Below are 14,460 nucleotides of genomic sequence, written 5' to 3'. Positions count from 1 at the left end.
CTTTCTATCAGGAATCAACTGATTCCAATGGCAAGGCCTGGGTATCCCAAAATGGAGGATACTCGGAGCATGTGTCAAATTCAGCTTTTAGCTGCCACCAGCCCATACCCTGCTCTGTGGGCCACACACAGGTGCCCAAAAACATACACTAGGGGTACAGGGTTGTACCCCCACCCATGGGTGCCATAAGGGTATCCCAAGGGTCTGTTCACCACAACTAAAAAGAGGAAGAGCTGCACTGCCAAGAGTTGCACATGGACTCCTGTGTTTTCTGCACAGAACACACATGAAAAAGGAGTACAGGACAAGGAGGCCCTGTCACTCGAACGCTTTTCCAGCATCACAGGGGATGGGGTTGGAGATAAGATAAAAGCATAGGCCGTGGGCTCTTGCTGCAAGCAAAAACTGAGCCAAGGAATGCAGCCATCATAAAACATGGGCGGAAAGAAAGAGCAAAATAGTGAAGAGTGTTTTCTTCAAAAATGCAGCCAGGACCTCATCATGCGGAAAGGGAAACAGAAAATGCTAGGCAACATTTTAAAAAGGGGGGAGAGTCACATAAGGCTCCAAGGAGAAATTGGATGAACGTCGAGCATTGTGAAGAAATGAAGAGGGAAGGTGCCCTTTCAGTGCAAGCATAGAAGGAATTATCAGGTGGCTATTACCAACATGTAATAGGTGTGGCCTAAGGAGAGGTTTGTACAACAGAATGAGAAAGAAAGAACAAACGAGAAAAGGTGGATGAATGGATACAAGAATGAGTCTGGCAACAGGATGAAAGGTGTGGACTAAATAAGGTTTAATGGGGCAAGGCATACTGAAAAAAGGCAAACGGTGTAATGTAGGGAAGAGGCTTGTTGAGCAGATGGTGTTATGAGCGCGTAAAGAAAGCAGAGGCTGGGGAGGAAGTTGGCTTGTTATACAAGATTGGTTAAATGTTCACCTTTGAGTTCAGTGTGTCACTTCCACAGAATAAAAATAGTTGTGCAATGCCAAAGTCATACATAAATACAAAACTATAGGGATAAATATGTATATATATATATAAGACATTTCTGCTAAGTCAACATGCCACAGCGCCACCCAGTACAACAAAAGAGGTGATGGCTGGAAAGTGTATTATTTCTAAACCTTACAGCCATCCCCTATTTTGTGTTGACAGTACCACCTCGTAGCCATCCCTGGAAGACCCAGCGCAGCTCAAAGCCATGTGAGCAATACATTGTAGGTGTGAAAATGTGCTCCAATGCAATCCTTTTCGCTCCAGAAAATTGCCTTTGACTCAGAGGGCCACTGCTATTCTATAGAGAGCATTTTTCAATCCACAACCCACTTGAACTAATTTGCATTCCCACATCAAGGAAGGGAAGAGTACAGAAAGTTTGGGGTGAGGGGTGTATAGAAGAGGGTGGAGGGAGGTAAGCTTGGGGGGAGGAGGAGGACAGGACGGTGGAGACAGCAAAAACAAGCAAGAGAGGGGAAGACAGCAAATCAGAAAGAAGGAAACTGGAAAGGTGGAATGGTCCTAAATTGGAGGACTATAGAAGGAATAGGACCTACAACATAAGATCTGTTGGAGATGCGGGCCAGTGAGATTCAGACAATGGGACGACTGCCCAACCGTTGCCTGCAGTGGTCAAAAGTGGTTTGGAGCAGTGCTCCTCTACTTTTTTGTTTTACTGTTCCTATACTTTTATTTTAAAAAGAAGCCGTTCGGAAAGGTTTAGTTTTAAATAAAAGTGTAGGAAGAAGTTGAAACCTGCTCTTCAGTGCACTGCACATTCCCTTAAACAGCAGGAGTGTTTGTTTGGGGGTTTGGATTGTGTGTGGGAGGGGCATGGCGATGCTTTTTGTGGGGAGCGTGGGCAAGCTAGCAGGGAACATAGTTCCACTACTACTTTTTGTACACTTCGACAACTGGTTATCTGGGAGAAGCGGAAGGTAGAATGAGCTTCTGGCAGATTGATGAGGTGGTTAGTTGACATCAAGCTCAAGGGTCAGGAGAGACAGGTCTCCACTCTGTATAGGTAGTGCCTCATTTAGAAAACGTTTTATCTACGGTTCATTTGAAGATGTAGAAAAGGTACTCCCTTGTGTTTCTGGTAGCAAGAGCCTAATTCAACAGTAATATTTATATTTGTCAGAGGAGTGTTTGCTCTCTATAGTGTCCAACAACCATGTGACATGAAGTTGCACCTTTCTTAAACAAACAATGAAGATAGTCAACATTACAGAGTTAATAGGTTGTTCCATAAAGTGAGATTTTTATGCTACAATATTTGGCAACTTTACAAATATTTTGAAATGCAAATAAATGTTCTCTGTGCACTGAATGCATTACCTGAAATTCTACATTTATCTTCTCAAAAGTCTCACACACCCATACATCTGATAGCTAAATAATTCTGCAACAAACCTTGCCACTTACTTTAGTCGTACAATGGGCCTCATTACGAGGTTGGAGTCAGCCATGGCGCTAACAGCGCCATGGCTGCTTCCAAAACCCTTCCGACTCCGGCCTGGTGAATGGAGCAATTACCCGTCCATTCGAGGTCAGCGGGACCGGTAATTCCCCATTCACCAGGGCCATTCCCCATTTCCATTTGAGCCCCCATAGGGCTCAATGGGAAGGCGGCAATAACGGTACCGCAAATTGCAGTACCGTTATTGACCCCGGTATCCCTTTGCGGGTCCCGTCCTTAACACCTGCCAAAACCAGGCATTCAGGAAGGACCCGCAAAGGGAATTCGTAGTAGGGCGGTAAGGGATTACCGGCACCGACCCTATCCAGTTGAAGGTAGACAATTAATTAATTTTTAATCATTAATACCATATTATGCATAACAAAACCTCAAACTTCCTAAAGCTCATGCCGAGTAAGATTCTACCAAGACAACTGGACCTTAACCAATGTGATTATTACATGCCATTAGTTTAGGTCATTGTCTGTTGGTGCCATTTTAATTACTTAAGCATCCTGGACTCCTCTGCTCCCACAAATTTGACATTGCCCAATGAATTTGTAGTCCAAGGCTCACATCTCTGGAATACGCTTCCCCAACATCTGACACACATTACCAACCTCTACCCCTTTGGCAAATCGTGAAGACATGGCTTTTCTACCAGGCCTAATCTCCCCTCTTCCCATCACGACCATGTGCTTGCCAGGCACTTGGAGGACTGCGCCTTCAAAATTGAAAATAATTAAATAAATCCAACAGCCCAAAGCTGCACACCCAAAAAATGTCATTTAACTTATCAATTTGGGTCAAAAGCTCTACCTGAATAACTAGAGGAAGAGGGATTCTCTAGCCTGAGAAAACCAAAGTAACAAGTAAGTGCAGAGTAGGTTATCCAATGTCGGAGATTTTTAACTAAAAAGGCAAACATTACACAGATCAGGTTTAACAGAGGTGCGCACATTTCACTGCTTAGGCTGTACATCTGGACAGATGTGGCGCTTCACCTCAAAGTGTATATATTACTGCCCAGGCTGTATTGCAGGGATAGAAGTGGTACCTTTTCCTTAGTGTGCATGGCACTGTTTGAACTGCTGGTATAGAGGCAGGTGGATTGCCTTAATTTGTACACAAAGGTCAGCTCTGGTTGTACTGTAGGGATAGAGCCAGAAGCTTCTCCTTTGGGTGCACACACATCACTGCTCAGATTTCACTTGTGGACAGAGTGGGAGGGGGGGGGCGGGTAAGCTCTAATGGTTACCGGTTGTTCGAGATCACTGCTAACTTTCTCTCCTTAGTGTGCACTCAAACCGTACTGCTCATAGAGAGATGGGCGGATTCCCACATTATGCACAAGCAAGTGAACAGTGTATTGCTGTGTCAGCAGCGGGTGGGTTCTTTGCTTGCACTGCTTATGCAGTACCTGCGAGGATGGAGGTGGGCAATTTTCTGTACTGTGAAGTGCTCAGGTTGCCCTAGCAGGATATAGATTGACTGGTCCTCTGTGATGTGCAGTGCTCAGTACTGGCGGGACAAGGGTTGGTGGTTCTCGGTCTATGCTGCTCAGGACATAGCACTGTGATACAGACGTGGGTAGTTCTCCATGAAGAGATCATTGCTTAGGATGTACTGCTGGGAGAGACGTCAGTGGATCTCTGTGGTGTGTAGTACACAGATTAAGTGGCAGTACAGAAATAACTGGCTCCTCCTTGTTGTTTAGTGCTCAGGCTGTTAAACCAGGACAGATGTGGGTGTCTCTATGCTCTGTGCACATCTGCAGATTGCACCACTGGAACACAGTCTTCTCCTTGTTGCTCATCTATTGGAGTTGAGGCAGAGTCTTTGCTAGTTATGATCACTGGCAAACGGTCTCCCCATTCACTATTCCGGGCACATCGGTAGAGATCCCTGTCCAAGGAAGCAAAGAGAAAGATTAACATGAATTTATAGATTTAAACAACTTGCCACATAAAACTGGCTAATCTTTTTTACATTTTGTTCTAAACAGTGCTGTCATGGAGTCATGTTTCACAAGAATCTAGAGAAGAACTCCAGCGGGTTGCTGCATTTACTATCCCTCTAAATATCAATACATGCAATCTGACAGAAAAGATTGCTTTAATTAAATTGTGTTCAATACAATAAGAGCATTTCATCATTTGAAATGATGGTGTTCATTTTATCGTAAGTTCAAATGTCTATCTGGAAGGAGTTATGTTCGTTATGAACAGATGCAAACCTTCTCCTGACACCCATCACCCACATATAGCAGTTAGAGGGAAGACTAAGAAACATGCTGCAGTCGGCCCAGGGCACTGGCACTATTTGTAACATGGCCTTAACCAACTGTTCTTTACTGGCACAAGGTTCTCTTTACTGACACATGTGCTAATCGCTTTAACATGACAGACATAGGTCTTGGTGTTTCAAAGAAAAATTGGCCTTTTCTCAGGCCAGTACCATGTCTCTCAATATGATAGCCCGAGCTTACATCACATTACACGGTCTTGCTGTATATATCAGGGCTTTGTATGGTCTCTCAGGGACTACAAAATAAATGGGAGCAGAGATTGCCATTTGACTGGCAGTTGTGTTGTGTGTATGGACATTTTCAGTGGGTGATGGTGGTTGGAAACATTTAATTAAATAGTCTTTTGCGTCAAAAGTATATGTTCATTCGTGGATTTCCATAATGAAGCTGGGCTCGCCCGACCTACAGAAACTCCATGATGGTCATGAAAGTAGCAGACATCAAGACATCAATTTCTTTAAAGAGGCGCACACATGAATATACCTATTGTGTCAAAGAAAGGAGATCTAGAGACGCTTCTTTCCTAGATTGAAATTTCCTTGGTGAATAATCTAAGAGCTTTAGGAAGGAGCCTCAGAATCTGAAATTCAGCCAACAGTGTACACCATTTTGGACCCATAGGACTCTGCAACTGGTGTCAAGTAGCATACATGTGCACACAGGATTTCTTTATGTACCAAGAGTCTCTCTGCCATATCTCCCTTCTTTAGTCCAACGATTTGTGCAATCCGAGGTCATTCTCCCATTTTTTCATGAAGAAAAACTAACTGTTCCATGGAGGTCACTGTTAATGTGACTATTCTTTTTCTAGATGTTATAGACAGCATTAACGATCTTCAGATTATGTGCCACTAAGACGTATAAACTGGTGTCAATTGGAGTCTACTTGTGTTTGCGTATGCCATCTATTGCATAGACTGTCCTTTGTGGTACACAGAACAGTGTTTACAACATCAATTGAACAGTGGCTTTACCTGCCGTGTTTGTGAGCAGTGATCACCATATGTTGAAGGGTACCATCTGAGCAGCACATATGGCAGTGTACATGTCGAGGTCTTCGTTGGACAGGCAGAGTTATTCGAGGCCATTCCTCTATATCCTCTTTTGGTCCCCGACGCATAATTAGGAATGAGAATTTTTCCCACATAGTGGTAGGGTTCTGTAATGAAAGGACATATTTAGCAGGAAATGAGGGCTCTCCGGTACATCTATCCAGGATAAGTTTGAAAGCAAAGGCTTGATAAGTTTACCAGAAATAAATACTTATGCTTAAATATAAAACGTTAAACATTTAAAACATACAAGCATAGCCATCATAGCACAATCACGCCTCATAAGTTTGAGAACATTCATATTTGTCTTTATTTTGTGGTGGGAGCCAAGGGTTGCTGCTGTACCATCTACTAACTGCATTTTATAGGAATGCTTATAAAGTGAAAATTGCTCAAACTAGTTTCATGATTTTCAGAGCAGTTTATTAAGACAGCATTAGATAGACTAGTATCAAAAAACAAATTACTTTGCTCTGCATAATGTTCTTTGTGATGGATGTTCCTCCCATAGATTCCTCATGTAGGATTGCTATCTCGCAGCGCAGCTGCTCTTCAGAAACTTTTCCACCACTAGGGGGTGTAGCGGCACTCCGCCTCTACACACTCCCTGCTGGACATGACCTCAGATCCAGTATATATTGAGGTGTCATGCCCCCAGGTTCACAGTTTTTTCCCTAGCACTCAGGCGCTGAAGGACTGCACAACTGAAAGGTGTACTAGCTCTCTCCAAGTGAAGCAAGATGGGAGGGCAAAAAATATGTGGGAGGAACATCCATCCAAAACAATATTGTAGAGGTAAGTAATGTGTTCTTCTAATGGATGTCTTCCTCATTTATGACATACTCCCAGAGCAGTACATAGCCTTGGAGGAGGGGGTAGAGAAAGGACACCACCTCTACCAAAAGGCTGTGGAGGGCCGCTCAATCACGGTAGGGAGTCCTGCCCCGAGTCAGAATCCAAAGAGTAATGTTTGGCTGACGTGTGCAGTGAGGCCCAAGTAGCCACTTAACAGATGTCAAAGACCAGGACCCATCCCCCCTCCCCCTTCAGGGCAGAGGTGGTGTTAGGCAAGATTTGGTGCAGTGCACTTAGGGTGCACTACTACAACCTTGACCTCCTGGCAATGGGAACCCAACCTTTGGTATACGTCTGTACTACGTAGGTTGGAAACGTTATAGAGCAGCCAGGCTTATCTGAAGAGGGGTCAATGTGGGCAGTAGGGGAGTTACACAGAGATTCACAGTGACAATTAGCCAATTAAACAGTTACTCTCAAGGTTTCTTGATTAAACAATTATTAATTTATTTAACAGTCAGTTTGAATAAGCCTTCTTCAGAAGGGAGGAATATAATAGCAACACACAAATACCTTCAAAATACACACTCTAAATCAGCAAATACCCATTGGGGATGGCACACAGACACTTCCTACACCCTCAGGTGACTAAAATAGCTAGGACACCGTGGACATAAATATATCAGTTACATTTGGCGCAATACTGAGAAGTGTCAAAGAAAAGAGTTATTAGAATGAAACAAGAGATTAGACAAATATTCTGAAGCGGGTACGTACTCTTTGAAACCACCAATGCAAAGTAAGTTAACCCCTTCCTGGAAGGAAGACCAAACAAAGTCAGAGGGAAGAAGAGTCATTCAGGGAGCCAGGCCAATATCAATTGGGCAAAAGTATAGGTGAGCTGAAGCACTTCTTGCAGGTAAGTAAAAGCCTTGCACAATGTTTTAGAAGTCATTGCAGAAAAGAAGAAATCAAAGTAGGGCCACAAGCTGTTTAGGTTTGTGAGGTAAAGAAGCTGTTAGCAACTCTACAGGAGCAACCAAGACAAGTCTCAACTGAGATCAAGTAAGGCTACACAACAAGAGGTAAGTTCTCTTAGACTGTACAGTACTTTTGGTTACAAGAAATGGTTCCAGCTGGCTTCTGTTCCTGTGCAGCTCTGCAGATCCTGTTGTTCCTGGGCCTCAGTCGTGGGGACAAGAGGGGGGACTTCTGAGGACTCCTGCACTGCAATGGGACAGTCAGTGGCAGCAACCAGCAATCTTCAAATCAGTGGCACTTCGTGGTTTCAGCTCCCCGAGTCTATAGCAAATAGCACCACCGCGGTTTCTAGCTGTCGAAATGGGCTTTCCTTGTATCTTGGGTCCAGCACTCTGTTGAGGTGGCTCAGGCTTGGTCGGTCCTGCATTCTGTCCGGAGGATCTTCCTGGAGCTCTTGGCCAACTTAAAAGTGAAGCACTCCGAATCTGGTGTTCCTCTCCCTAGCGCTTCGGTTCCCGCAGCAGCAAGGAAGTACAGGCAGCTCCGAAAGGATGTCCAGACGAGTTCACTTTGGGGTTGATTGGTCCCACCAACCCAACGGGAGAAGTCGTCCTTGCAGGGCTTCTCTAATCGAGGTGAATTCGGAGCTTCAGAACAGCAGCAGGGCTTCACCGGTCAAACCAATGGTCCAGGAGTTGCAGCAGGAGTCTCTTCCAAGTTCTTCTTTGGATTCCTTCGTCCAGTGGTCGACTTTGCCTTCCAAGCCAAAAAGCATTGTCTTTTATGCAGGTTTCTCCCATTCATTCCAGCCTAGCTGCCAGTCAAACAGCATGGTGGCTGTCCTTGCTGGACAGCCAACCACTCTTGGGTGCATTCCTGTAACCAAGGGGATTAAGCACAGGGAGTTTTGAGCACCTCCCTCACTTCCTGCCCCTGCCAGACACACTGGAGTCAGAGGCGGGGTTCACTTGTGAATCCCGCCAAAGACAACACGTCCAAAGGGACCAAACCTGGTTTGGCGCGCAGAGTAAATCTCAAGAGGGACCTTTCCACAAAGAAATGGCGAAAAAAGACCGGGCCATTTTGACAAGAATGCCACCCTTGGGTGCTTTCCTGCAGCTGCGAACGCAGCCCGCGGTAAAAGCACACCACAGTAGTTAAAAGTAAAATACTGCCACCAGCCACTCATCGTAGAAATGGTAACATAGAAATGTTACATGAGAAACTAGACAAAGGGGATACTAAGTAACCCTTCCAGCAACCCATTGTAAGATAGTGTATGCTGGGTCTAGAAAGTTATAAATGTAAGTAAAGTCAATTTCACTTCGCTGTCCTTGGAAACAGTAGTTATCCAAGAGAAAGGTGTTTAAACAGTTGGGAAATCTGAAAGACTTAACTGTGCCACTGCACTGAAGGTGCTGTGTGCCACAATGTAAAATATGATGCCTATGGAGTTTGTCGGACTCCACAACCAAAAGAGAAACAGATTTAAAAATCACAGGAAAAATACATGAGGGGGCGGGAACAAGGTCTCACTCCCTTAAGGTTAAAAATTAAAAAGTCCTAGAGTCCAGCAAAGGGGCTGGAGGTCTCTAAGGTAGAGAGGAATTAGCACATTTCTGAGAATTCTCGCTAACAGGAGGCAACCAGACCTCTAGTTGAATGAGCCCCGAGATCATCAGGCACATCCCTCCTAGCCAGTTTGTTGCATCCAGAGATACGGAGAATGCTCAATTTGAATAGGGACTCTTTGGTTACAGTCATGCCTGCAAAGGCACCAGCATAACCCACAAAGCTGGTCATCTTTCCTGATGTCCCTTGTCTGAGACAAAGGGTCTGAGGGCTCAAACTGGGTGCAGCTGTCATGCCTGCGCCATGGGCGCATCCATTTGCGCTCAATATGGACTATTTGTTTATCATTTATTTACAACAGACTCTTGGATCAATCTATATTTACTTTGGGGACTTTATTTCCCATTTGCGAGACTTTGGTGCTTTATTATTTTTTCCAACAAACTAGGCATACCACAATGCACTTGGCTATAAGCATCGATTCCTGGCTGTTCCTATTGGTCATCAAAGGAACTACACCCCCAAGAAGCCCTAGGGATTGGCTCTGCTTCCACCAGCTCAGGAACAGAGAGGGAGGTGGCCGATTGTCCGCAGGTGTGCTTAGCCAGGTGCAACCAATTAGCCTACCCCTGTGCTGGGGTAGGCAGTATAAAAGGCTGCTGCCTGCAGTGGCTCAGCCTCTTGCATTGAGAGACCTTCCTCCACCTTTCGTGTCTTTCTACGGATCTTTGTATGCAGTTTACCATCACTCCTGCTTGGACCCTGCCTTGCAGCTTGCTACACCCTGCTGCCTACAGCCCTCGCCTTCTGGGCTCCCTGCCTCAGTCCAGCTCCTCTGGGCTCTCTTCCTCACAGCCCTGCTCCTCTGGGCTCTCCACATTGCAGCCGATCACGCTCTGCTGCCTTCCAGCCTCCGCCCTTGCCCTGCCGGGCTCTCCACATTGCAGCTGATCGCGCTCTGCTGCCTTCCAGCCTCCGCCCTTGCCCTGCCGGGCTCTCCACATTGCAGCCGATCACGCTCTGCTGCCTTCCAGCCTCCGCCCTTGCCCTGCCGGGCTCTCTACATTGCAGCTGATCACGCTCTGCTGCTTTCCAGCATTGGCCCTTGTCCTCTGGGCTCCCTGCTCTGCAGCCTGCCTCACTCCGACTGCCTTCAGCCCTTGTCCTCTGGGCTCCCTGCTCTGCAGCCTGCCTCACTCCGGCTGCCTACAGCCCTTGTCCTCTGGGCTCCCTGCTCTGCAGCCTGCCTCACTCCGGCTGCCTACAGCCCTTGTCCTCTGGGCTTCCTACTTTGCAGCTTATCACGCTCCGCTGCCTACTACCTACCTTTTTCCGCTGGGTTCTCGGCCTAGCAGCCCTCTACAGTCCTCTGCAACCTTTTACGGTCAGCGGCCCTGCCCCTCAGGGCCCACTCCTTGCTGCCCGGCCCTTCTGGGTTCCTTGCCGTGCAGCCTGCTTTACTCTGCTGCCCTAAGCCCTTTTCCTCTGGGCTCTCTACCTTACAGCCCTGCTCCTGTGGGCTTGCTCATTGCTTTCCTGCTCCTCTGAGCTCTCAACCTTGTTCCTTACTGTCCTCTGCTATCCTATCCTGTTACACGACTTTCCCTTCATTTTCCTTCTGCTAGTTTGCTATCAACCTCCTTTCCTGGATTTGTCTGTAAGTATCTTCTCTTGTACTGTTTGTAGACCCTTTTGTACAGAGCTTGTCTGTTGGTTCCCATCAGTCAACCCCTGCCCCCATAGCTGCTGTTCCAAGCCATGAGCAAACAGCGTGGGCCTCTGTTATAGCAAACTGTGCAGAAGGCTAGAGTATTTCCCAAGGTTCGTGGAATACTCTTTTCCTATATATGCATACACCCCAAGAGGGAATTCATTCTGTACCTTTCCCCTTACTACTCTTGCCTACTCTTCGTTCTCTTTCCTTTCTGCTGTGTGTGTACTTCTCTGTCCACTTATTTTTGGCACAACCACCCAAACCCTTTCTGGGTGTCCTGTGCCACTCTTTATAGAGTGCCATCCCTGACAGCAGCCAAGGGAACCTCTACCTCATTTTAGAGGGATAAGGCACAGGAAAAAACACAGGAAGATGGATCTTGCAAGAGAAGTAATTCAAACAACCTGTGGTCAGGAAGGACAGCCTCACTCTAAAATTCATCTTCTCCTTGGATAACTCCAAAGAAGGTTTAATAGAGAGCCTAGAGTTCACTCACCCATCTCGCGGAAGAGATTGCCACCATGAAAATCACCTTACGGGTGAGCAGGCATACAAAACCCACACCCATAAGGAAAGTCAAAACTAAGTTCAAATCCCAAGCAGGAACAAACTAGCGTGGGGGAAACTAGTTACGCAAACCTCGCAAAAACTGCATAACAATTGGGAGTGTGAGAAGCCTGTTCAGAGATCCTTCCAAAGACTGATGTGGCAGCCAGGTACACCATTGGGGGGGCCAATATGCAGTCCAACCTAGCTTAAAAAAAGCAGAAATACCAGCAAGTGGAAGCTGGACAGATAAAGCATCTAGATCTCTCTACCGACATCAAGTTGAGAACATGGAGGCATAGATGGACTTGGTGGCTGGCCTCAGATGTGTTCCTTTCCACTCTAGGATGCTGTCTGTTAAATCCCACTCTCTATACTTTAGCCTCTCAGCAGCCAAGCATGAATGTTCAGGTTCCTGAAGCTCAGATGGAGGGAAGACCTAGGCCGATCCGAGGGGGAGAGCCAGTACATGCTTGCCAGGAGGGCATATGGACAGGTCCAGAAGCTCCAAGCACCACATTCCTCTGGGCCCTGTCCAGAGGGATCCCAATCAACATGGACCTAAACTTCGCTTAGCGGAATGAACAGGCTCATTGGGAATGCAAAATGGAGTTCCAGTTGGATTTGACAAGCAATGCACTGCAAGTTGATGTGTTCCCAGGCATCTGTCAGGGACCAAAGGTCACTCACCACAAGGTTTTGCAGATATCTTAGAGCCACGGTTGCCGAAGCAATGCCCCCGAACATATCTCCCATATGGATGTTGAGACAGATTCCAAAACTTGCAATAGGTCCTACATGTCACCCTGGAACAGAGCCCATGGATACTGAACTAGCAACTGGTGTGGCCTAATGTGTTGCCAGGACACAGGCACCACCAAGATGCACGAGGCCCGGAAAGACACAGAAAGGCAGACACAGAAACAGCCTCTGGGACGGAAAAACATGGACCATCTGAAGGACATTCGCTACTTGATCCTCAGGAAGAAGGCCATGGACAGGAAGGCATCCAAGACTGCTGTGATGAACCGGGCTGACTAGGACAACGAAACACAGAACTTTTTAAAGTTACGGGAGAAGCTCAAACTCTGCAACAGACTGCCTGTGCGGTACTAGTGTGCCAACACAAGGACCGGGTGCAGGCTTGATTGAGCTAATTGCCAGATGGGGGGGGAAGACGTGAATATTCTCCTTCCTGAGACTAGCCGCCACCACCTCCAGTAGGATGGTGACAACCCAGGGTGCTGTGGAAAGACCAAATGGCAGACTGTGGAACCAGTAGTGGCTGTTTCCAATCACAAACATCAGGTACCTCCAGTGCTTGAGATTAATCAACACAAGAAGCTAGAAAGCAAAGGGAGTACCAGACGTTCCCTGGCTCTGATAGGGGTACCAATTCTATGGCTCCCTTCTGCAGAGGCTGAAGGACCTCCTGCAATAAGGGAGAGTCCAGATGCAGTGAAGGGTCAGAAGGACAGTAGTCTGATGGCGTTGAAGAAAAAGGGTTGCAGTACCTGTAAGATCCAGGTGCTAGATGTATTGTGGTGCCACTCTGTTGAGGGAGAATCATCTACAACAGAGTTGAATGGAACAAGCCCAATTCACAGAGGCTTGGCACTGGGGGCCAGGTAGGACAGCAGAGGCAAAACCTCAACCCCTCTGCTCATCTTCATCTACCTTGGCCGGGTGAAAATAAATGATCTGGCTGCGTGACAGAGGATGCCTGACCAGTTACAATGTGGGCAAAGAGGTGAAGGGCCAACAAGCATGACCCCTACCCTCCCTCCCCAAGAGCAGAGGTAGAAGTCTGTTTAACTGTATAGCCTACAAACTTGGCTGTGACCTTAGGAGCCTGGAACCTCTGCAAGGGTTGAACCAGCATCTGACCCAAATAGGCCGTCACCATCAAGTGGCATATCTAGAAGTCTCAACTAGACATCAGGAGTGAAACCAGGTGGTCCTGATCCAACAGTGTCTCTGAAAGACCAACCTAGTACCCATAGCATGTGCTACACAATCACGCATGTCAAGGGCTGATTGTAGAATCTGGTGTGCTGCCTCCTCACCATTACCCACCAAAGTGTTGAAATCCTCTATCTCCTTGGTTAACAAATTATTTGTTGTTCTGAAGATATCCAACAGCATAGACCAAATATACACCTGGCCAATGCAAAGGTAGATTTACCAGCCCTCAAGGCAAGGCTACCACTCACTAAGACCTTGTGGCCCATTGCACTCAGCTTCATGCTCTCCTTGCCTGGGATCCAACAGGGAACAATGCATTCTTTAAACCCACTGTTGCGTCATACATCACCAAGTGCTCCAGTGATGGATGAGATGAAAGGAAGCCTGACTCTAAGGGAGCATGTTGAAGTTTTTTGAAAGGTCACGGTCCACCACAGGCACCAAGGCCAGCCTCTCCTAGATGGCTAACACTGGGGCAACAACTTCTGGGTTTTACGGCAACAGGATTTTCCATGGAAAATCCACATCCAAAATGCCAGGTCAGGTGGGACCATAGGCGTGTTTGGGAGAGAGACAACCTTATTGTCTCCACCACTTTGGTATTCGCCTTTTGAAAAGAAGCCGGTCACCAGCACTGGAAGGATATCCCGGTCCCAAGAAGTGTCCTTGCCACTGGTGTCCTACCGGCCAGTAGCCATATCCATTAGGTTCTCTCACTCATCATAGAACTTCCTTGGGTAAATCCCCAATTGCCCCTTGAAGAACATGCTTCAAAACTAGAGGATGGAATCCCCTTCCACATAGAAGATTTCAGTCATCTTCAAGAGGAAATTTCCGAAAGCAGAGCAGAAAGCTAGCAGGCATGCAGCTAGGGTCCAAAGTACCACCACTGTTGCCATCAACAGGCATGGTGGGTCCTGATGACAGCACTGCCCAAAATCTGCAATGGCCTTGAGAAAGATATCAAACATCTGCTGCCTGAATATCTCCTAGTAGAGGATTTAGTGTAAAAGATTAACTGCATCAAAGGTGGTGAATCTCAGAGGTTTCACTGGGGTAGGAGTA

At 46.7% G+C, this 14,460-nt stretch overlaps 1 protein-coding gene across 3 annotated transcripts in view; it reads right to left on the bottom strand.

The window, feature by feature from the left end:
• Window positions 1-2,240: 2,240 nt before the first annotated feature.
• The window catches only part of METTL17 (methyltransferase like 17), a 480,739-nt gene continuing 468,519 nt past the window's right edge, over window positions 2,241-14,460 (bottom strand). For 2 of the 3 annotated variants that reach the window (XM_069634027.1, XM_069634028.1), the window contains 2 exons: window positions 5,745-5,929; window positions 4,078-4,367 (listed from right to left, as the gene is read on the bottom strand). In XM_069634027.1, the coding sequence (XP_069490128.1) occupies window positions 4,217-4,367; window positions 5,745-5,929 (336 nt within the window). In that variant the 3' untranslated portion in view covers window positions 4,078-4,216. Of the gene's footprint in view, window positions 4,368-5,744; window positions 5,930-14,460 lie in introns of all 3 variants that reach the window. The other variant, XM_069634026.1, reaches the window with a different exon arrangement.

This window comes from Ambystoma mexicanum, chromosome 13 (assembly GCF_040938575.1).
Source record: "Ambystoma mexicanum isolate Mex_15411 chromosome 13, UKY_AmexF1_1, whole genome shotgun sequence".
NCBI lineage: Eukaryota > Metazoa > Chordata > Amphibia > Caudata > Ambystomatidae > Ambystoma > Ambystoma mexicanum.
The sequence above is the reverse complement of the archived record's forward strand: the minus strand, read 5'-3'. Positions and strand labels throughout refer to the sequence as shown.